Source organism: Sceloporus undulatus, chromosome 6 (assembly GCF_019175285.1).
Source record: "Sceloporus undulatus isolate JIND9_A2432 ecotype Alabama chromosome 6, SceUnd_v1.1, whole genome shotgun sequence".
In the NCBI taxonomy this organism is placed as follows: domain Eukaryota; kingdom Metazoa; phylum Chordata; class Lepidosauria; order Squamata; family Phrynosomatidae; genus Sceloporus; species Sceloporus undulatus.
Window position 1 is genome coordinate 9502358 of NC_056527.1, and position 16884 is coordinate 9519241.

At 41.0% G+C, this 16884-nt stretch overlaps 1 protein-coding gene across 1 annotated transcript in view; it reads right to left on the bottom strand.

Annotated features, from left to right (window-relative positions):
• XYLB (xylulokinase) overlaps window positions 1-10014 on the bottom strand; it is a 123851-nt gene extending 113837 nt beyond the window's left edge. Inside the window, exons 1-4 of the mRNA XM_042471902.1 lie at window positions 9905-10014; window positions 5610-5648; window positions 4352-4434; window positions 2513-2582 (exon numbers count right to left, since the gene is read on the bottom strand). Coding sequence (XP_042327836.1) covers window positions 2513-2582; window positions 4352-4434; window positions 5610-5648; window positions 9905-9949 — 237 coding nt within the window. The 5' untranslated portion in view covers window positions 9950-10014. The remainder of the gene's footprint in view (window positions 1-2512; window positions 2583-4351; window positions 4435-5609; window positions 5649-9904) is intronic.
• Between the last annotated feature and the right edge of the window lie 6870 nt (window positions 10015-16884).

A 16884-nucleotide genomic window follows, 5' to 3' on the forward strand; every position in this document is an offset into this window, starting at 1 on the left:
ATCAATGAAAGAATGAATGTGAAAGCAAAAATAAAACAGTATTTGTTTTAGATGCTGTATGCTTATTTCCTAGGAAGTTTCATTTTAAAATATAAGTGAGCATTCTACAGTTTTTCATGCACTGATGGACTCTAATTCCCATCAGTCCCCAGCAATCTTGATCAGTGGTCAAGGATGAGAAGAGTTGTAATGCAATTTCATTTGGAAGATCACTGATTCCTCATCCCTGTCTTAAACAAGTGTTCCCATTACCCTTACAAGCAGGAGGAAATACCTCTTAAATTATGGTAATTATGATTCACAGTGGATGAAAAATACATGTTTCAAATTATAGAGATTTATTCCTGTGGCCACTGCAGATTCAACACATTTAATCAATAAAACAAACCACTTAATTAAACAATGCAGTCTTAGTTACAACTCAACTGCACATAACATTAGCCCCAAGGGTTTCTTCTTGGACACTGGAGACACTTCACAGCAGAGAAAAGGGCAGGAAAAAAGGGGCTAGTTAACTCTTTCATTGTCACCCCTCCCTCACCCCTGCAATACTCCCCACCAGCAGCTACTATGATAGATTTTCAGACCAAGGTTAAACTATACAAATGTGAGCCCTAAACTCCGAGAGTCAAAAAGTGGAATAACAAGAAAAGGGTTACCACATTCACCACCCTTTTACTTTCCTTTTCTGAGCATAACATGATAGAGAAGAGCCATTCACAAAATTGATGAAACTAAAATGTTATGAACTTGGATAGTGGGTAGGTCTTGTGTTTGAGGAGTGTTTGCAAAGGAGTTTTCCAAAAGAGTTTTCTAACAAGAGGCCCCAGTCAATTACATGTAGCACACAGAGGCACTGCTATGCCCACTCACAAACATTTTCCCATTCCTTTTCACACTGGACTCCAACTCCAAATGATCATTTCCATTACATGGAACAACCTTTGCTCATGTAAAAACTGCCTGTGCATGTCAGAACTTTTGTGGCTCAAGCAAGGCTACACATTGCAGCACAACTATCAGATTATGGCATATGATGTCAAGATGCCTTGAAATTTATCAGCCGCCTGGCACAGAACAATGCTATGCCCACCCAAGCCTTGAAAGCAAGAGCACCCGCTGGGAAAGCAGCCATATTAACATCTGTGCAGTTCTACTGTGCAGATTTGCATGGCACATGGTCAACGTACAACCATCTGCTGGACTAAACTGAACACAGGCAATGCGAAAACAACAAAGCGGGTGTGTCCCAGCGTAATGTCAAAACCTATGAGTGAATTTATTTATTTCAGAGAAACAACGTGTTTTGACAGCTGAAAATGGTCCTCCTTCTCAAATGTTTTTACTTGTGTTGGGCTTGTGCTCAGATTTTTAGAAAGAAACCTGAACCACAAGATGTGCAACCCCATCATTTTTCCCTGTGCTTAGAATAGTTCTATGCGTGAAATAAAGACAAAGCCCGCTATTTTTTCAGTAGAGTAAGATTTGTGGATATATTTCTATTTCTCCATAAAGTGATATATTTAAAACTAGGCAAAGTGACGATCCTATACAGACACTGTAAAGACTTAGTTCTGAGTGGTTATCCATAGGACAGGGAATAATCAAAAGTGTCTCCTCTCTCATTTGGTCCTATTTTCAACCAAGTGTGTTTAGGATTCAGCGTAAAAATTAAAATTATTACTGAACAAGCCTCACTGTCGAGAAGTGGAGCCAAACTGGTTTCTTTCCCCAGAAAACAAAGAGACAGAAATAGTGCTTACTATTTATTATAAAATTTGGAAAGACCACTGCAGCTTTGATTGAGACTAAGTGGTGTTTCTATGCCAAAAACTCAACTGAATTCCAAACATTTTTAAATTAATGCATTTAGTATCACAAACAAATGAGCACAATGCAACTGCTTTTTAAATGTTATCCCCAAAAAACCCATGGTTCAGAAAACTGCAGTGTCAAAAAACAAACAAACAAAAGCCTTAACAGCATCCAAACAGAAAGAGAAAACAAATTATAAATGGCCTGGCAAATGTAAAAGTGTCGGGTATAACCCAATTTTAATAATGCTGTACTAAGAAGCTAAATAATCTAATGGCACCGATAGAGCCAAGCAATGGTTTTAAAGACAATGGCAGTTCCCAATTGAAGAAGGAGGGAAGTACCATTCTCATCATCCCCAGCCACATTCTCTGCATTAGTTAATTCACAATCCTGCTCTCCCAACTGCTGCAGTAAAGAGCGTAACAAGGAAAGTTGCATATTTAAGCATAGGTCCACCTATCCCATCCCTTTATTTATATGGGGCTCCTTCTCATGAGAAACTCTTTACCCAGGGCTGCTGGTGGTAACTTATGACTCACTAACTTACATACAGAACAGCAGTTACATGCTGTAGCATGAAAACAAGCTTGAAAAACTCTCTCTTTTTTATAGTTCCAAGGAGACAACATTGAAAAAAATAAGCCTTTATTCCTGATCACTGGTCACACACATCAATAAATTTTTTGTTACTCACCTTCACCCACATCAATACAGGAGAAGTTACTGTTAGTCTGTCCTTGTGAACAGAGACTCCACCTTGAGTGCTGAAGGAAAGGCAAAAGTTTATAGTATCAATTCCTTTGTTTCCATTGTTCATTTCTCTGAAAAATCTCTTGCTGCATGCCATTTGTGGCCAAATGTGGCATGTCATTTGGTGCATAACTATGACAGTTAATGTTAAAAGCCTTACTAGTAAAAAAATGCAAGATGAAAAATGTTTCCTCCAAGATACTTATACCACACACAGTTTTGTGACCCTTCAATGAAGTCTGCCTAAGCAGAGTCCTCCATCTGCAGAGAGCCTTTTGAAGTCAGCCTAGGTCTCTCTATGCTGATACAGGAGTTAACCTTGGCAACCTTGATACAGAAATGTTGCATACATATACTCTCACACACACACGTGTGTGTGTGTACATGCATGCTTAAAATTCTGCAAAAAGTACAAATATCTATGGCCAGAACAGTATAATTAGGAAACACTGTTTAAAATACTTCTGCACATGAACGGTGCTAGCAATACAGGAAAAGGCATGACACCTAACCAAAAAGTATAAAGAAGCCTAGAATGGCAGGGACCAATGTCTTCATATCTGTGAAGCAAAAGGGGAACAGAGAAGCCCAAGCAGAAGGGGACACTCCAAGTGCCAGTATTTAAAAAGAGAATTACATTATTTTAAACCTGCTCTTTTTCCAAGAAGCTCAGTCCAGAGTGACAACATGGTTTTCCCCTGCTCCTGCTTCCAGATGAAGAGGAGAGGGCTGAGCAGGATGAAAGGGTTAAGTTGGTGACAACATATTGATCATATAGGGGGAAGCTATGAGTGCATGCAATAGGATGGGACCTTCAGAGGACCCCAAGAAAGACCATTTTCCCCTGAAGGAGCAATATTACAGAACTGAAAATGATGGGTGGAGACTGGGGGAGAAAGAAAGTGGTGGTTGGGAATTGCAAGGAGAAAATTATAGGAAGTGAATTGCCCTTCATCTTAAATTCAGCATAAATATTGCTTCTAATTCAATAAGAAGCATAACTAGGAAACACTATTACTAGGATGCTCTGAAAAAGAACATGAAACTTCAATGGCCTGCTATTGATCTCACATTATATCGCAGTCAAACGTAGCTATGGCAGGTTACACACCGCCATAAGGGACGTCCTCAGGATGTCCTAAATTTAAAAAGGGGTGTCACTTCTTGACGCCCCCAAGCCTAATACGTCTGGAAGATGTACAAGATGGTGGCGCCCCATCTACATGGGGGCTGCCATGATGGTGTCACGAACGCGCCGCCTCCAAATGAGGCGGCGCGGACGTGACGCCATCGCTCCGCGTGAGGGCGCTTAATGTGCCCTTTCGGTGGAGCAGGAAGGAGCTCCAAAACAGAGTTCCTTCCTGGTTTGCGTCGCTGGTGCAGCCGTGTGAAGGCTGCACCAGCGACACAAATCAGAAAGGGGCCAAGCGGTTGGGGTGTCCTTGGGGCTTGAAGCCCCAAGGACACCCTTTTTCAGGCTGCGGGGAAGGGGCCTTTTGGCGCTTCCCTGCGGCCCGGAAAGCGGCGGATCGGGGCCTCAGAGGCTGCCGTTCTAGACCCCTATGCCCTTAATATTGTACCTAGGGTCAACTTATCTTCAGACTGAGCGAACAACTCCCAACATCCCATACTGTCTGTGACTGGTGGGAGGTGGATGCCAACAACATCTGGAGATCCAAAGATTCCCACTCTTGCTATACAGCAGCAAAGGGATTAAATAAATGAAAAGTCCCAATGTAAAACGGCAGCATTACACCAAATATGCACAAGTGAAGAAACATACCCAAATTCTGGAAGATCCTTGTCAAAATTAACATTGTCCTCATGGATGACTCTCAATTTTTCATCTACAGCAATTACTTTCAGCTGGAAAGAGAAGAAAATACATCATTAATTCTAAAATGCAGGCCTGCGTTTGAAAGAATAAATCATTTCTGCATGGTCAATCACTGAAAATAGAAACTGGCTGGTTCTTTCTGCCTGCAAACCACATCTAGAAAGTGATGATCTCTGATTAGTGCTCCACTTCCTGGGTACAAATTAGAACTGCTATACTAAAGAGATAACTGAAGTTTCTGTGATTAGTTTGTTAAAAAGTTGCACAATTTCCCATCGGTGCCCCTGCCCATCCTCCTTCATTATGGAAACTTTCATCATTTTCATTATCATTTCTTTTATGCTGCTTCTTGCAGGGTTTTCTGTTAATTTCTACTTGGGAAAGTATGGAAGGAGAATACTGTTTTTTTCTTCCTGTAGAAATAGAGACACGTTCCAGACGGGCCCTATGGGGCGCTGTCATTACGCACAAGGGACAGCGTTTCCTGACGCGCCTTGCCCCTCGCGTATAACTACGTCAAAATGGCGGCGCCGCATACAGATGAGTGCCGCCATTTTGACGTCACGGACGCACAGTTTCCGGACGTCGCGCACCGGAAGTGGCGCCGCAAGTGCGCGCCTTGTGCCTTGCGGCACCTCTTCCAGGGCACAGGAAGAAGCGCCATTTTGGCGCTTCTTTGCTGCTGCGCCCGGGAACTGCGCGGTTTGGCTGCTGCAGTTCCCAGACGCAGCAACCGGCAGCAGCGCAAGACCGCTCGTTTTGGGCGGTCTGTAACGCGCCAGACTACCCTTGTTCACATCTTTGCACAGCAGACCTAAGCTGTGAGTATGAACATGGGTGTAAGGATGAATGGCTTTAAAGCTAAATTATCAAAGCACAAGGAACTTTTGCCTATTCCAGCCTGCTTACCTTGCATTAATTAAAAAGCATAGTAACTGTGAAAACCTCTTAAGAAGTATTCGTTTAAACAAAAGGTAAACTGTTCAACTGGGAATGGAAATTATCACCTTCACAAATGTAGGAACATGGAGAGGAAAGAGCCACAGAAAACAACATGCCTGCACATTTCTCCAAAGTGACACTATAATGTGATAAGAAAAAAGAAAATAGGATGGTGGTATGCAACTGATGGAAGTACATTGAATTTTAATGGCGAGACCATACAGTATCTGTGAAGTGTCTTCTTCGTCACAGGCAGTCTAACCTTCAATGGTAGGGATCCCACATAATGTACAAGGTGCTTCTATGTGTTGAACACAAAAAAGTGCAATTCACTACCCAAGACGACTTTACATCATACATCTTCCCAATACACACACACACAATCATAATAAAAAGAGTTTATCAAAAACAAGAGCCTATCCCATATAATCCTAAATTCTGTCAATCAGAAGAATAAAAAGAATGACTATTGTCTGAGCTTGGAAAAGGTACTTATTCAGTCTACAGTCCCAATGTCCACTAGCCAGCCATTTGCAATTTTTCATCCCGAACTGTCACAAATAATAGCAGAAAAATGGCAAACTTATATTCCTGGAGGAAAAGTATACTCTCATTAACACCCCTAGACACCTGAGCTGCCCAAAACACTGTCCTTTTCCCCCCTCAATGCAATTAACGCCTTTCTGCATTTGCACTGCTATTTGTTACATAATGAAATTTGTAACCGTGGATCAATGGATCATCAGTGTCCATTTCTTTAAAGTGTGTGTGTTGTGTGCCTTCAAGGCATTTCCGACTTATGGCAATCGTAAAGTGAACCTATCGTGGGGTTTTCTTGTCAAGATTTGTTCAGAGGAGGTTTGCCAATGGCTTCCGCTGAGGCTGAGAGAGTGTGACTTACCCAATGTGAGTCTGATGTCTAAATTGGGAATTGAACCCTAGCCTCCAACACTGAAACCACTACACTGCACTGGCTCCTCTTTCACGTCATCCAAAGTATCAGTCATTTTATTGCAGTCATATTAAATGACTATACTCCCAAATTCATATGTATACATAAAATACATATATACTATGAGCATTAGTAAGATACATACACCTACAGACATCAATAAAATAGGAATATATATGCAAGTATGTCACAAAGGAAATAACATATAGGCATAAAATGCAACTGCATATGCAAATAGTAAAAGCCTAATCATTTACTAAAATCTTATTTTCATGGATCTTAACTGCAGTAGCACAAATTTTTGCTGTCTTGGTCAACATCCCTGTATACTCTGGTTTCTCTTCAAATTGTATGAAACACTCTTTGAAGACATCTTCCTCATAGATTTTGAGAAAAAGGAAGGTATGATTGTAATCCTAGGTTTTTACAAGTAACACCTCTGCCCATATGAAAATGTTTTGCATTACTATACACTTTATCCAGTTCCTCACTTAAGCAAGGCTAGATGAAAGTTTGATTGTTTTAAAAATTTACAGGCAGGATTTCACAGATTAACCTTTGGCTTCTCACTGAAATATGCTTGAGCTCAGCAAACACAAGCAGAATATGTGTCCCAGATAAACACTGAAGCCTACCCATCACATTCTCCAGTTTAGCCGTTCTAATATTTCCATTTATACTATCTGAGCACCAAAACAAAAACAGTGTAGAAAATTATTTTTGAGCCACTAAAGTTAAACCCACACAGTTCTAGAATGACAAATCTTTAAGAGTACTGATGTCAGAAAGCCAAGAGCAAAAACTACTCTGCTGGGCATTTCTCCTGAATAATGGGAATACATTTTGACTTTGCAATTTTGATTATTTGCCAATTTGATTGATATGTTCTCTCTATGAATCTCTAGGCCTTCCAGAGAGATTCTGATAGAAACTGACCATAGAGTTGTGCTGGATGATCTGGCATCTGCATGTCCTCCAGCATCATTCTATGGTCATTTTTGACAAATGTTGACCATAGAGTTGTGCTGGAGGCCCTAGAAATTCCTAGAGATTTGGTCTCTCAGGTTAAAAATGTAGCCTTATTTTATTTGCGGTTTTTCCACTTTCACAGGGCTCCTGTGCCCCTAACCCCAGCGAATGCTGTAGTTTAGCTTCTATTAATTTCTGTAAAAGCAAAAGGAGAACCTGAATGCGACACACATATTTGCAACCACATATTTATGATAAAGACAAACCACCAAAGGTACCAAGTACAGTTGCCAAGTGAAATACAGGACCAGCTTTCTTAAATTTTTTAAACGACTGCAAGGAAGAGGGAAATTTCAGCAGGTGGTTTGTGTTACAAGTAACACCTGCTGGAATTTGCTCTTGCGCACACTATTCAATAAAGGTACAGGAGCCCTGTTGTGTCTTTCACTTGCAACTCTACTCTCAATTTCTTTTCATTGCATTTATTACGGCAAACAGCTGGCATACTACTCCCAATATATGCGGCTCCAGTTCTATATTGAGTCTACTCTACACAAACTGCTATATGTATGAAAAGTCCATAAGAATGCAATCATATATGTGCCTACTCAGAAGTAAATTCCATTACTTTCAATGGAACTTAATCGCAAGTAGGTTTTGTTTTTTAAAAAAATATTTATTAAAAACACATCAATAAATAATCCTAAGAAATAAGGACAAAATTACAATATCACCAACAAACAAACAAACAAGACCTATAGAAAAGACTAGATATAACAAAAACATACAAGAAAAGAAAAACAGGTTTCCTGAACTTCATTTTAAACTCTATTCTATTCTATTACGCTGCCTTGAGTCCCTATATTGGGAGAAAGGTGGGATATAATAAAATAAAATAATAATAAAAAATAATATATTCCACTGAATTCACTTATTCCTGTTTTGATAGACTCTCCTCACTTTTTCTATAGCTCTCCATAATAAATCTCTATCATACATATAGCCAAAATCAATCAATCATATAATAATTCACCTATATACAGTACACACATATACTGTACTATCCTAATCTGATTATATGACAATTCATGATAATGCAACAATTAATTTTTCTCCCCATTCTTTTCATAAAAAGAAAACCAAGGGCTCCCAATCTCTTCTACATTTCCACCATGATTTCCCTTTTCCTAGGCTGGCGAATTTATCTATTTCCATATAGTCTAGTAGTTAGTAATTTCAACCACCACTCTTTACAATTAGGACTTTCTTTCCTCTTCCATTTAGAAGCATGCATTGTATCTGCCACGGTTGTCACATAGAATAAAAGTTTACCATGCTTATTTTCCCATTTCTCCTTTGTGACCATTCCAGGGAAATAAAAAACTGGGGTCCCAATCTTTCTTTATACTTGAAAATAAATAAATAAATAAATAATAACATTTATTTATATCCCGCCTCTCTACAAAATGCAATCGAATCATGACTTTTTTCCTCCAATGTGATTTTGGCCTGTTTACAATTCCACCATAGATGGAAACTCACAGGTTAAATACTAAATAGAATAATAGTAAGTAGTAGTAGCTTACTTGCTAATTAGCTTACTTGCTGTTCACCGCTATGATCTTTGGAATAGCGGTACAGTATATAAATAAAACAAATTATTATTATTATTAGTAGCAGTAGTAGCATTACAGGATTGCAGCCTGAAGCTCAGCACTCAGATGAATCCCTTCACACAATACCTTTCTATTGTATAAATATACATCAATATATGTGTAGTTATACACTCCCTGCATAAATATACATAAGGCTGGGCTGTCATTAGTACTCCTATGGGAGGCCACCAAGGAATATCAGGCCTCCCATATGAATGCTAACCAAGGCTGGCCCTGCTTAGCTTTCAAGATCAGAATGGTAATAAAATGACAGCCCAGCCTTATGAATATGTATTTCAGAGGCAGGGAGTGTAGTTTGGCATAGTAGTTTTGAGTAGCTTTCAGTCCAAAACACACTGCATTGATAATCCAGTTTGAGATTGCTTCAAGTGCCCTGGCTCAGTAGTGCTAGGGAATCCTGGGAACTGTAGTTCTGTGAGCTCTGGTGCCACAACAAACTATAGTTCCCAGGATTCCCTAGTAGCATGAGTGGATTATTTCTGCAGTGTGTGTGTGTGTGTATTTGGGACCTAATAACAAAACAACTCTGGAAACCAGGGTTCAAATCCCAGCTCAGCCATGGAAACCTCAGTGGGGGGGGGGGGGCTTGGGCAAGTCACACTCTCTCAGCCTCAGAGAGGGGGGGAAACAACCCTCTTATTAGGGTCGCCATAAGTAAGAAACGACTTGAAGGCACACAACAACAGAACATTTTATTTTATCCTTCCCAAGCTGGAAGCTTTCCTATGTTTCTCTTCCTCAGGAGAAAGAGGAGGAGTTGCTGCCATCCTCCCCCTTCGCCTCAGAGACAGGGAGGCTGCGTTTTGAGAGCGCTTTGTGGCTCGAGGCTATGGAATTCTGGGAAGCCACAACAAACTACCATTCCCAGAATTCCATAGCCTCGAGCCACAAAGCGCTCCCAAAATGGGTTATTTCCCAATCTGGATGCAACCCAAGGCTCTTTTATTGAACCTGAGGTACCTTCTGGGTGCTGAAATCCCACCCCAAGTAACAAGGGGCAGCCATGGCGCCGTCTTCCTCCTCCTCAGCTTCTCCCTGAAACGTTTTGCAACACCACCCTCCATTAACCGAGTTAACGTTTCAAGGCCCGCCTCTTTCCCTCCCTCCCGCCTTCCAGGCCCTTACTGCCATTTCTGGCCTCCACCAGGCTTTATTATTATTATGCATGGCCCTAAACACACTACTGCGAGAATAATAACCCAGGCTCAGTAATGCCACACAACTCTGGGAAATTGTAGTGTTTTTGTGAGACAAACATTTGGCCTTCTCTGTCAGAATAAATAAGCTACAATTCCCAGGATTCCCCAGGCACTTTTAAAGCAGTGTCAAACTGGGTTGTTTCTGGAGTGTGTTTTGGAGCAAAGTTGGCTTGATGGCAGTTAACAACAACAACTGGAAAGGACAAGATTTTGCCCTCTCCTCTGGTGTGTTAACTGATGTCCAAAATGCAGAAATAATCCAGTTTGAGACCGCTTTAACTGCTCTCTGGCTCAGTGCTAGGGAATTCTGGGAACTGTAGCTTTGTAAGGCAACGTTCCTGCATGGCAGGAATGTTGGACTTGTCACAACAGCTCTCTAGAGTCCAGAACACACTGCAGGAATAATCCAGTTTGAGACCACTTTAACTTCCCTGGCTCAATGCTAGGGAATTCTGGGAACTGTAGTTTAATGAGATATTTAGCCTTCTCTCTGTCAGAGAGCTCTGGTGCCACAATAAACTACAGTTCCCAGGATTCCCTAGCATTGAGCCAGGGCAGTTAAAGCAGTGTCAAACTAAATAAATAAATAAACTGAATTATTTCTGCAGTGTGTTTTGCATCACCTGAGTGCAAACTACTTTAAATTCAGATTGCTGCAAATGATGTAAACTGGGGACTAATGGGGAGGAGAAGGCAGAAACTGGAGCAGCTGGCATTTTCATTCCCTAGCATTGAAAAACGCAGGAGGAGGACAGAGGGTTATTTGGGACTTTTCCTGCCAAAGCAGGACAGTTGTAGGGTGTTCTGTTCTAGATCTCCTTCCTGATGTCCTTTCACAACCAAGTAAAAACCTGATAAAAAGAACAGATAACACCGGTCATTAAAAAACAAGCAAATAGCAGCTGCACATTTCTTCCAGAATGGAGCCCAAGGTAGCTTGCTTGCGGCATGATTAGAACCCAATACATATAAAAGTACAATACGTAATATTAAAAACAGCATTGCACGGTTACAGTATTAAAATACAGCCATTTAGAAACAATGTTACAGTGCACACCCATTAAGATAATTATTTTTAACTTTAAATGTTTTAAACTTTATATTTGTAATTTTTTACAATTACGACTTTAATTGTACATTTTAATTGTTATTTTAATGTGTGTTATATATGTTGTTAGCTGCCTTGGGTCCCACTTTGGGAGAAAGGCAGGATTAAAATAAAATAAATAAATAAAATAATTTTTTTAAAAAACATTCTTTTAGCAGCCAAAAAGTTATGGGTCTTTTTTCCTCTTGTATGGGAGGATTTTTTTGCTGGTGAAATGATGACATGAAAGTGGCTGGCCTAACCTGACTAAGGTCCAAAACACACTGCAGTAATAATCCAGTTTGAGGCCGCTTTAACTGCCCTGGCTCAATGCGAGGGAATCCTGGGAATTGTAGTTTATTGAGGCCACAGAGCTCTCTGACAGAGAAGGCTAAATGTCTCACAAAACTATCGTTTGCAGAACTCCCTAGTATTGAGCCAGGGCTGTTAAAGTGGTCTCAAACTGGATTATTTCTGCAATGTGTCCTGGACCCTAGAAAGCTGTTGTAACAAATTACACACTCCCTGTAACTGAATCTGGTTAAAGTCTGGCCACAATATTTTGGACTAGCTGACATTTCCATGTTGCCGCAATCCAAATGGGATGTGACTAAGAGCCTTATCACACGGAGGGTTTTGCAGCTCTGTTCCAAAGCCACTATGGGTCCAACCATGCGGATTCATGCTAAAACATGATGTATTATCTCACACGATTGCTTTCTATGGGGGGTTGTTCCGAGGCACTTCTGCAGTCAATCCAAAGTGACTCCTCATTTTGGTGAATTCGGTAACAAGCGAATTCACAGAAATTGCTTCCAAGCTCACTTCGATTTCACTCCGAATTGGTCTGGTGTGGAATGCAACTTTGCTTCCGTCCAGGTAGACCCCCCCAAAAAAAAACCTCCAGGCTGTGCTGCAATTTTGCCCCGTTTGCTTCCGGTGGTCCTTCAAGAACAGAGGTGGAGGTAGCTGACAGGGATGAAGGGAATGAAACAGGAGGCTGGGAGGAGAGATGGGAGCAACGGAGGAGGCCATCGGACGCTGGAGAGATCAACAAACTCCAACTCCCAGAATTCCATAGCACTGAGCCAGGACAGTTAAAGTGGAGTCAAACCGGATTATTTCCCCAGTGCGGATGCAGAAATCTGACAGAGAGGACTCAGGACACATTCTAGAGTAAATCGAGCAAAAAAATAGAATAAAATAGAAGGGAAGAAGAAACGTGAAGCTGTCATTCGCGTGAGGCTAGCATTCATGTGAAACTGGAACCAGGAAGTGGCCCCTTCTTCACCCCAGAAGTGCAAAGGTTCACGATGCGTTCAGACCCCCACTGAGCATGCGCAAGGGTCCCAATTTGAATCGTTGAATCCGCATGGTATGTACCAGTGTGGTAATTCAATGTGCACTCACTCCGCTTTGACTCAGGAATGGCCACAATTTCGTTTTTTATGTGTGATAATTCATCACGTGAATTGCCTTGGATTCGAAGTGACTCTGCTTCACCCTTCCAGTTTCACATGTGATAAGGGCCTAAGGCCAAATCCACACTGCAGACATAGTCCAGTTTGACACCACTTTCCAGCCTGTTAAAACAGATCATTACACCGTTATTCCTCCCTTTTCTAATGCCAAGCTGATCTAAATTCTGAATCCTGACTAGAATAGACCAGCTGAAACAATTAATTGAACGTGAAGTCGAAGACTTTCATGGCCAGCATAGTTTTTTGTGGGTTTTCCCAGCTATGTGGCCATAGAAGAGTTTTCTCCTGACGCTGCACCAGCATCTGTGGCTGGCATCTTCAGAGAATGCCAGCCAATCAATTAAACAATTAATTGAATGGATCTACTTGAGACTTGCCAATAGGATGCCAGTGTTTGTATGGCTTATGACTCAAGTGGCATCTGAACTGGGAATGTCCTGATTGCGCAGTTTCGTAACCACTATGATCCACTGCCTCTTTCTCCTACCAAAGAACTTCCACCATTGTGGTTGCAGGTATGACATGCAGAAATCCAACAGGTGCAGTTTCCCCCTTTCCCCAGGATCAATCATTGGCCAAAGCCAATTTGACAGCTTCTTTGCTCCAAAGGTTTCGTACCTTTAGATAGTTGCAAGGGCAGACACCAACTCAACAGGCCAAGTTCTTACATTGTTGGATACCCACCATGTTGGCTTTCAAAATTTGACCGTAATGTCCTCTGGCTTAAAGAAAATCGCACACCAGTATTATTACAATGATTTGGTTAACAATACAGTATAACTATAATTAGCAGTCGAATAACAGTAAATTGACTAGGTCTTTTCATGGCATACATGAACCTTATCAAACTCCACTTGAAAACTAATGTTGACTAACTGATTAGAAGCTATCTAACACTTTATACTTTGACAGGACTATTATGCCAGCTTTTTCTATATCTTCTACTCAAAATATTTTGAAACATGTTACTTTAATAAATATTTCTGCCTCCACAACTCTACATTTTATAAATTATTTGTATTTTAAAGGTATGAAAAACAGAAGCACTGAATGGCTTTTCCTAACTGTTGCTGTGTGCCAAGCAAGGATGGGACCGTGGAGCTTCCTGTCAACTACAGAGGATATTCCTGAACAATTTTTGAGGTGTGTGTACTGGGTGCCTTCATGCCGTTTCTGATTTATGGTGACCCTGTCACGGGTTTAATGGAAAAATTGTTCAGAGGTAGTTTGCTTTTACTGCCATCTGAAGCTGGGAGAGTATGACTTGCCCAAGGTCATACAATGGGTTTTCATGCCCAAGCAGGGATTCGAATCCTGGTCTCCAAAGTCCTAATCTAATCCAAGGATCAAGCCACTGCACTACACTGGCTCTTTCCTAAAACCAGTGGTGAAATATGTTGTCCCCTTCTGCACTATTATTGGGTTGAAAGTCATACACAGTGAATGGGAGATAGGGACATGGTTCCAAGTTACATTCACATTAACAAAAGAAAGCAGTATGTACTCCTGAGGGTTACTGAAAAGAAACATTTGTATTTAGCACATATTTTAAGCTGATGTAAAAGAAGAACAGAATCTTAGGATGTATTTTATAGAGTTCTTAAACAGCCTAATTAATTTTGGCTGGGAAATATTTGTTGCGTTCAAAAGATGGAAGCATACTTCTGTGAAATCGCCCCATATTTTCAAATAGCTTTCACCTGGAAAAAGGCCAATCAAATATTTGCCTCAAAATGCAAAAGTAGTGTGTACCCACAGTTTAAATGGCAAGGCCTCCGGGTGGAAAGATATGTGAGGAGGATTATGTCTATTTAATTAGTGATCCATTGTCTGCTGGAAAACTGCCCTGTCCCTGGGTGATTTTAATTTGCATGTGCTGAGTCTTGATTTTGGTGTTTTTTAGGACTGGTAACCAATTTTTGTTCACTTTAAGGGTTTCTACTTTCCTGTTGAAGTTGTCTAGGAGGTCATTCCCACTACGAAAAGGTCCGAATCCTGATTCGAGTTATATGCCCCAAGTTCCCACTGGAAATCGATTCTGATCCTCATTTGATCGATTCCAGTGGGGAAAAAGCGGCGCAAACACAAAAAGCCCAGGGGGTTTTGGAAGCAGTTATTTTGAGGTTCTTTTGAGAAGAATCGGTTCTGACACAATTCCTAACAGCGGGAACACCAGATCAGAATTGATTCTTTCTGAGGGGAGGGACAAATAGCAGAGGGGTGACATTTTGATAGATCCATCATTCCCCCCCCCCCCAGCAGTGCTGCCTGTGTACTTGTGTTTTGTTTTGTTTTTAAATTAAATGGACAGAATATGTGACTGATAGAATATGTGATTGATAGAATATGTGATTGTTTGATTTTGTAACTACTTGCAAGGCAAGGAGCAACAAATGGCAGAGGGGGAACATTTTGACAGATCCACCATCCCCTCCTTGCAGTGCTGCCTGTGTCCATGTGTGTGTGTGTTTTTAATTAAATTAATGGAATATGTGATTGATAGAATATGTGATTGTTTGATTTTGTAACTACTTGCAAGGCAAGTAGTTGCAAAACCAATCAATCGAAAATTCTGTGTGAGTGTGTGTGTGTGTGTATATATATATATATACAGTATATTTAAAAACCATTGTCCTCCCCATCATCCTTCTCCTCCATCCCCCCAGTGTCTTCCTTCCCTCCCCGCTTGGCTTCCTCACTTGCCTTCCTTCCTTCGCCTCTTGGCTTTCCCGCTTGGCTTCCCTGGTGCCTGTTCACTGTCCCCGGCCTTGGCTCTCTCCCCCCACCGGCTTGTGCTCTATTGCCAGCTTCCTCCATCCCCGGCTTGAAGCAGCGCAAATGGGGACAAAAAAAAAGAAAAGAAAACCGATTCAAGTGTTATAAAAAAGATCCCCTTTTATAGTGAGAATGAGGGATCTTTTGAAATTGGTTACAGACGTGGAGCGGATCCGAATCAGAACCCGTGTTATTCTGCCAGTGGGAACGAGGTGTTTGTGGATTTCAATGGCTTCCCTGTGCATTCTGACCTAATAATTGTTGGCATGGTCCAGAATTTCAGTATTTTCAAACAGCATTTTATGCCCAGCATGGTTTATAACATGTTCTGGTACTGCTGATTTTTTCTGGCAGACCCAGTCTACAGTGTCTCTCGTGTTCCTTGATTCGCGTTTGGTGGTCCCTATGTAGACTTGACCGCAGCTGCATGGTATGCAGTAAACTCCTGTAGCCGTGAGAGGGTCTCTCCTATCCTTCGCTGACCACAGCATTTGCTGGATTTTGTGTGCATTCAATTAAGTCAGCAGGGAGGACAGGAGAATGTAGAATCTTAAGCAAAAGTAAACTACTATGGCCCCTCCTAGCTTATTTCTTACAATCATAGAGTTGGAAGAGACCACAAGGGGCAACCAGACTAACCCTCTTCTGCCATGTAGGAAGACGCAATCAAAGCAGTCTTGACAGATGGTCATCCAGCCTTTTTTTAAAACTTCCAAAGAAGGTTCTTCTTCATCATTAATAACGTTTACCATCTTGACCACACTATGATGTTGTATATCCATCCATGCACGTCCTGGTTTTCATCTATAAAATTTTGTAGGTTAGGAAGTTCTAATGAGATTAATTATTTTTGTTGTATTCTGCCCTGGGTTATAGAAAGTCCAAAAGAAAATTTTCAAGAGATGTGATACAGTGTAATAGCAGGGTGAAATTAGCATAAGGTGCAGTAATTTCACCACAGTTGAAATGTTTGTGGAAAAGGATATCTGTTTCTTATGATTTTCAGTCATAGCTTATTCAGTACATATCTGTGTTGCTTTACTTTCCATCTCCTCAGTACAAAGGTAGGATTCAGGCAAGAGTTGTTGGACTGCAAATCCTAACAGTTCTAGACAACAAGTAAATAATTAGGAATGCTGGGCATTCCAGTCCAATAGCATATGGATGGCTGTATGATTCCCACTCTGTCTCGGTATCGGAAAGGAAGAAGGATTTTTTTATATAAAGACTGGGAAAAATGAAGGGCCCTCCACATTTGCTGAGGTTAGGGGTGCAGACCCTCCATGAAAGTGGAAAAACCACAAATTTAAAAAAAATTAAATTTTTACTTGAAAAAAACTTCTCTAGGACTCTAGGTCCTCCAGTGCAACTCTGTGGTCAGCATCTACTGGAAGTTGA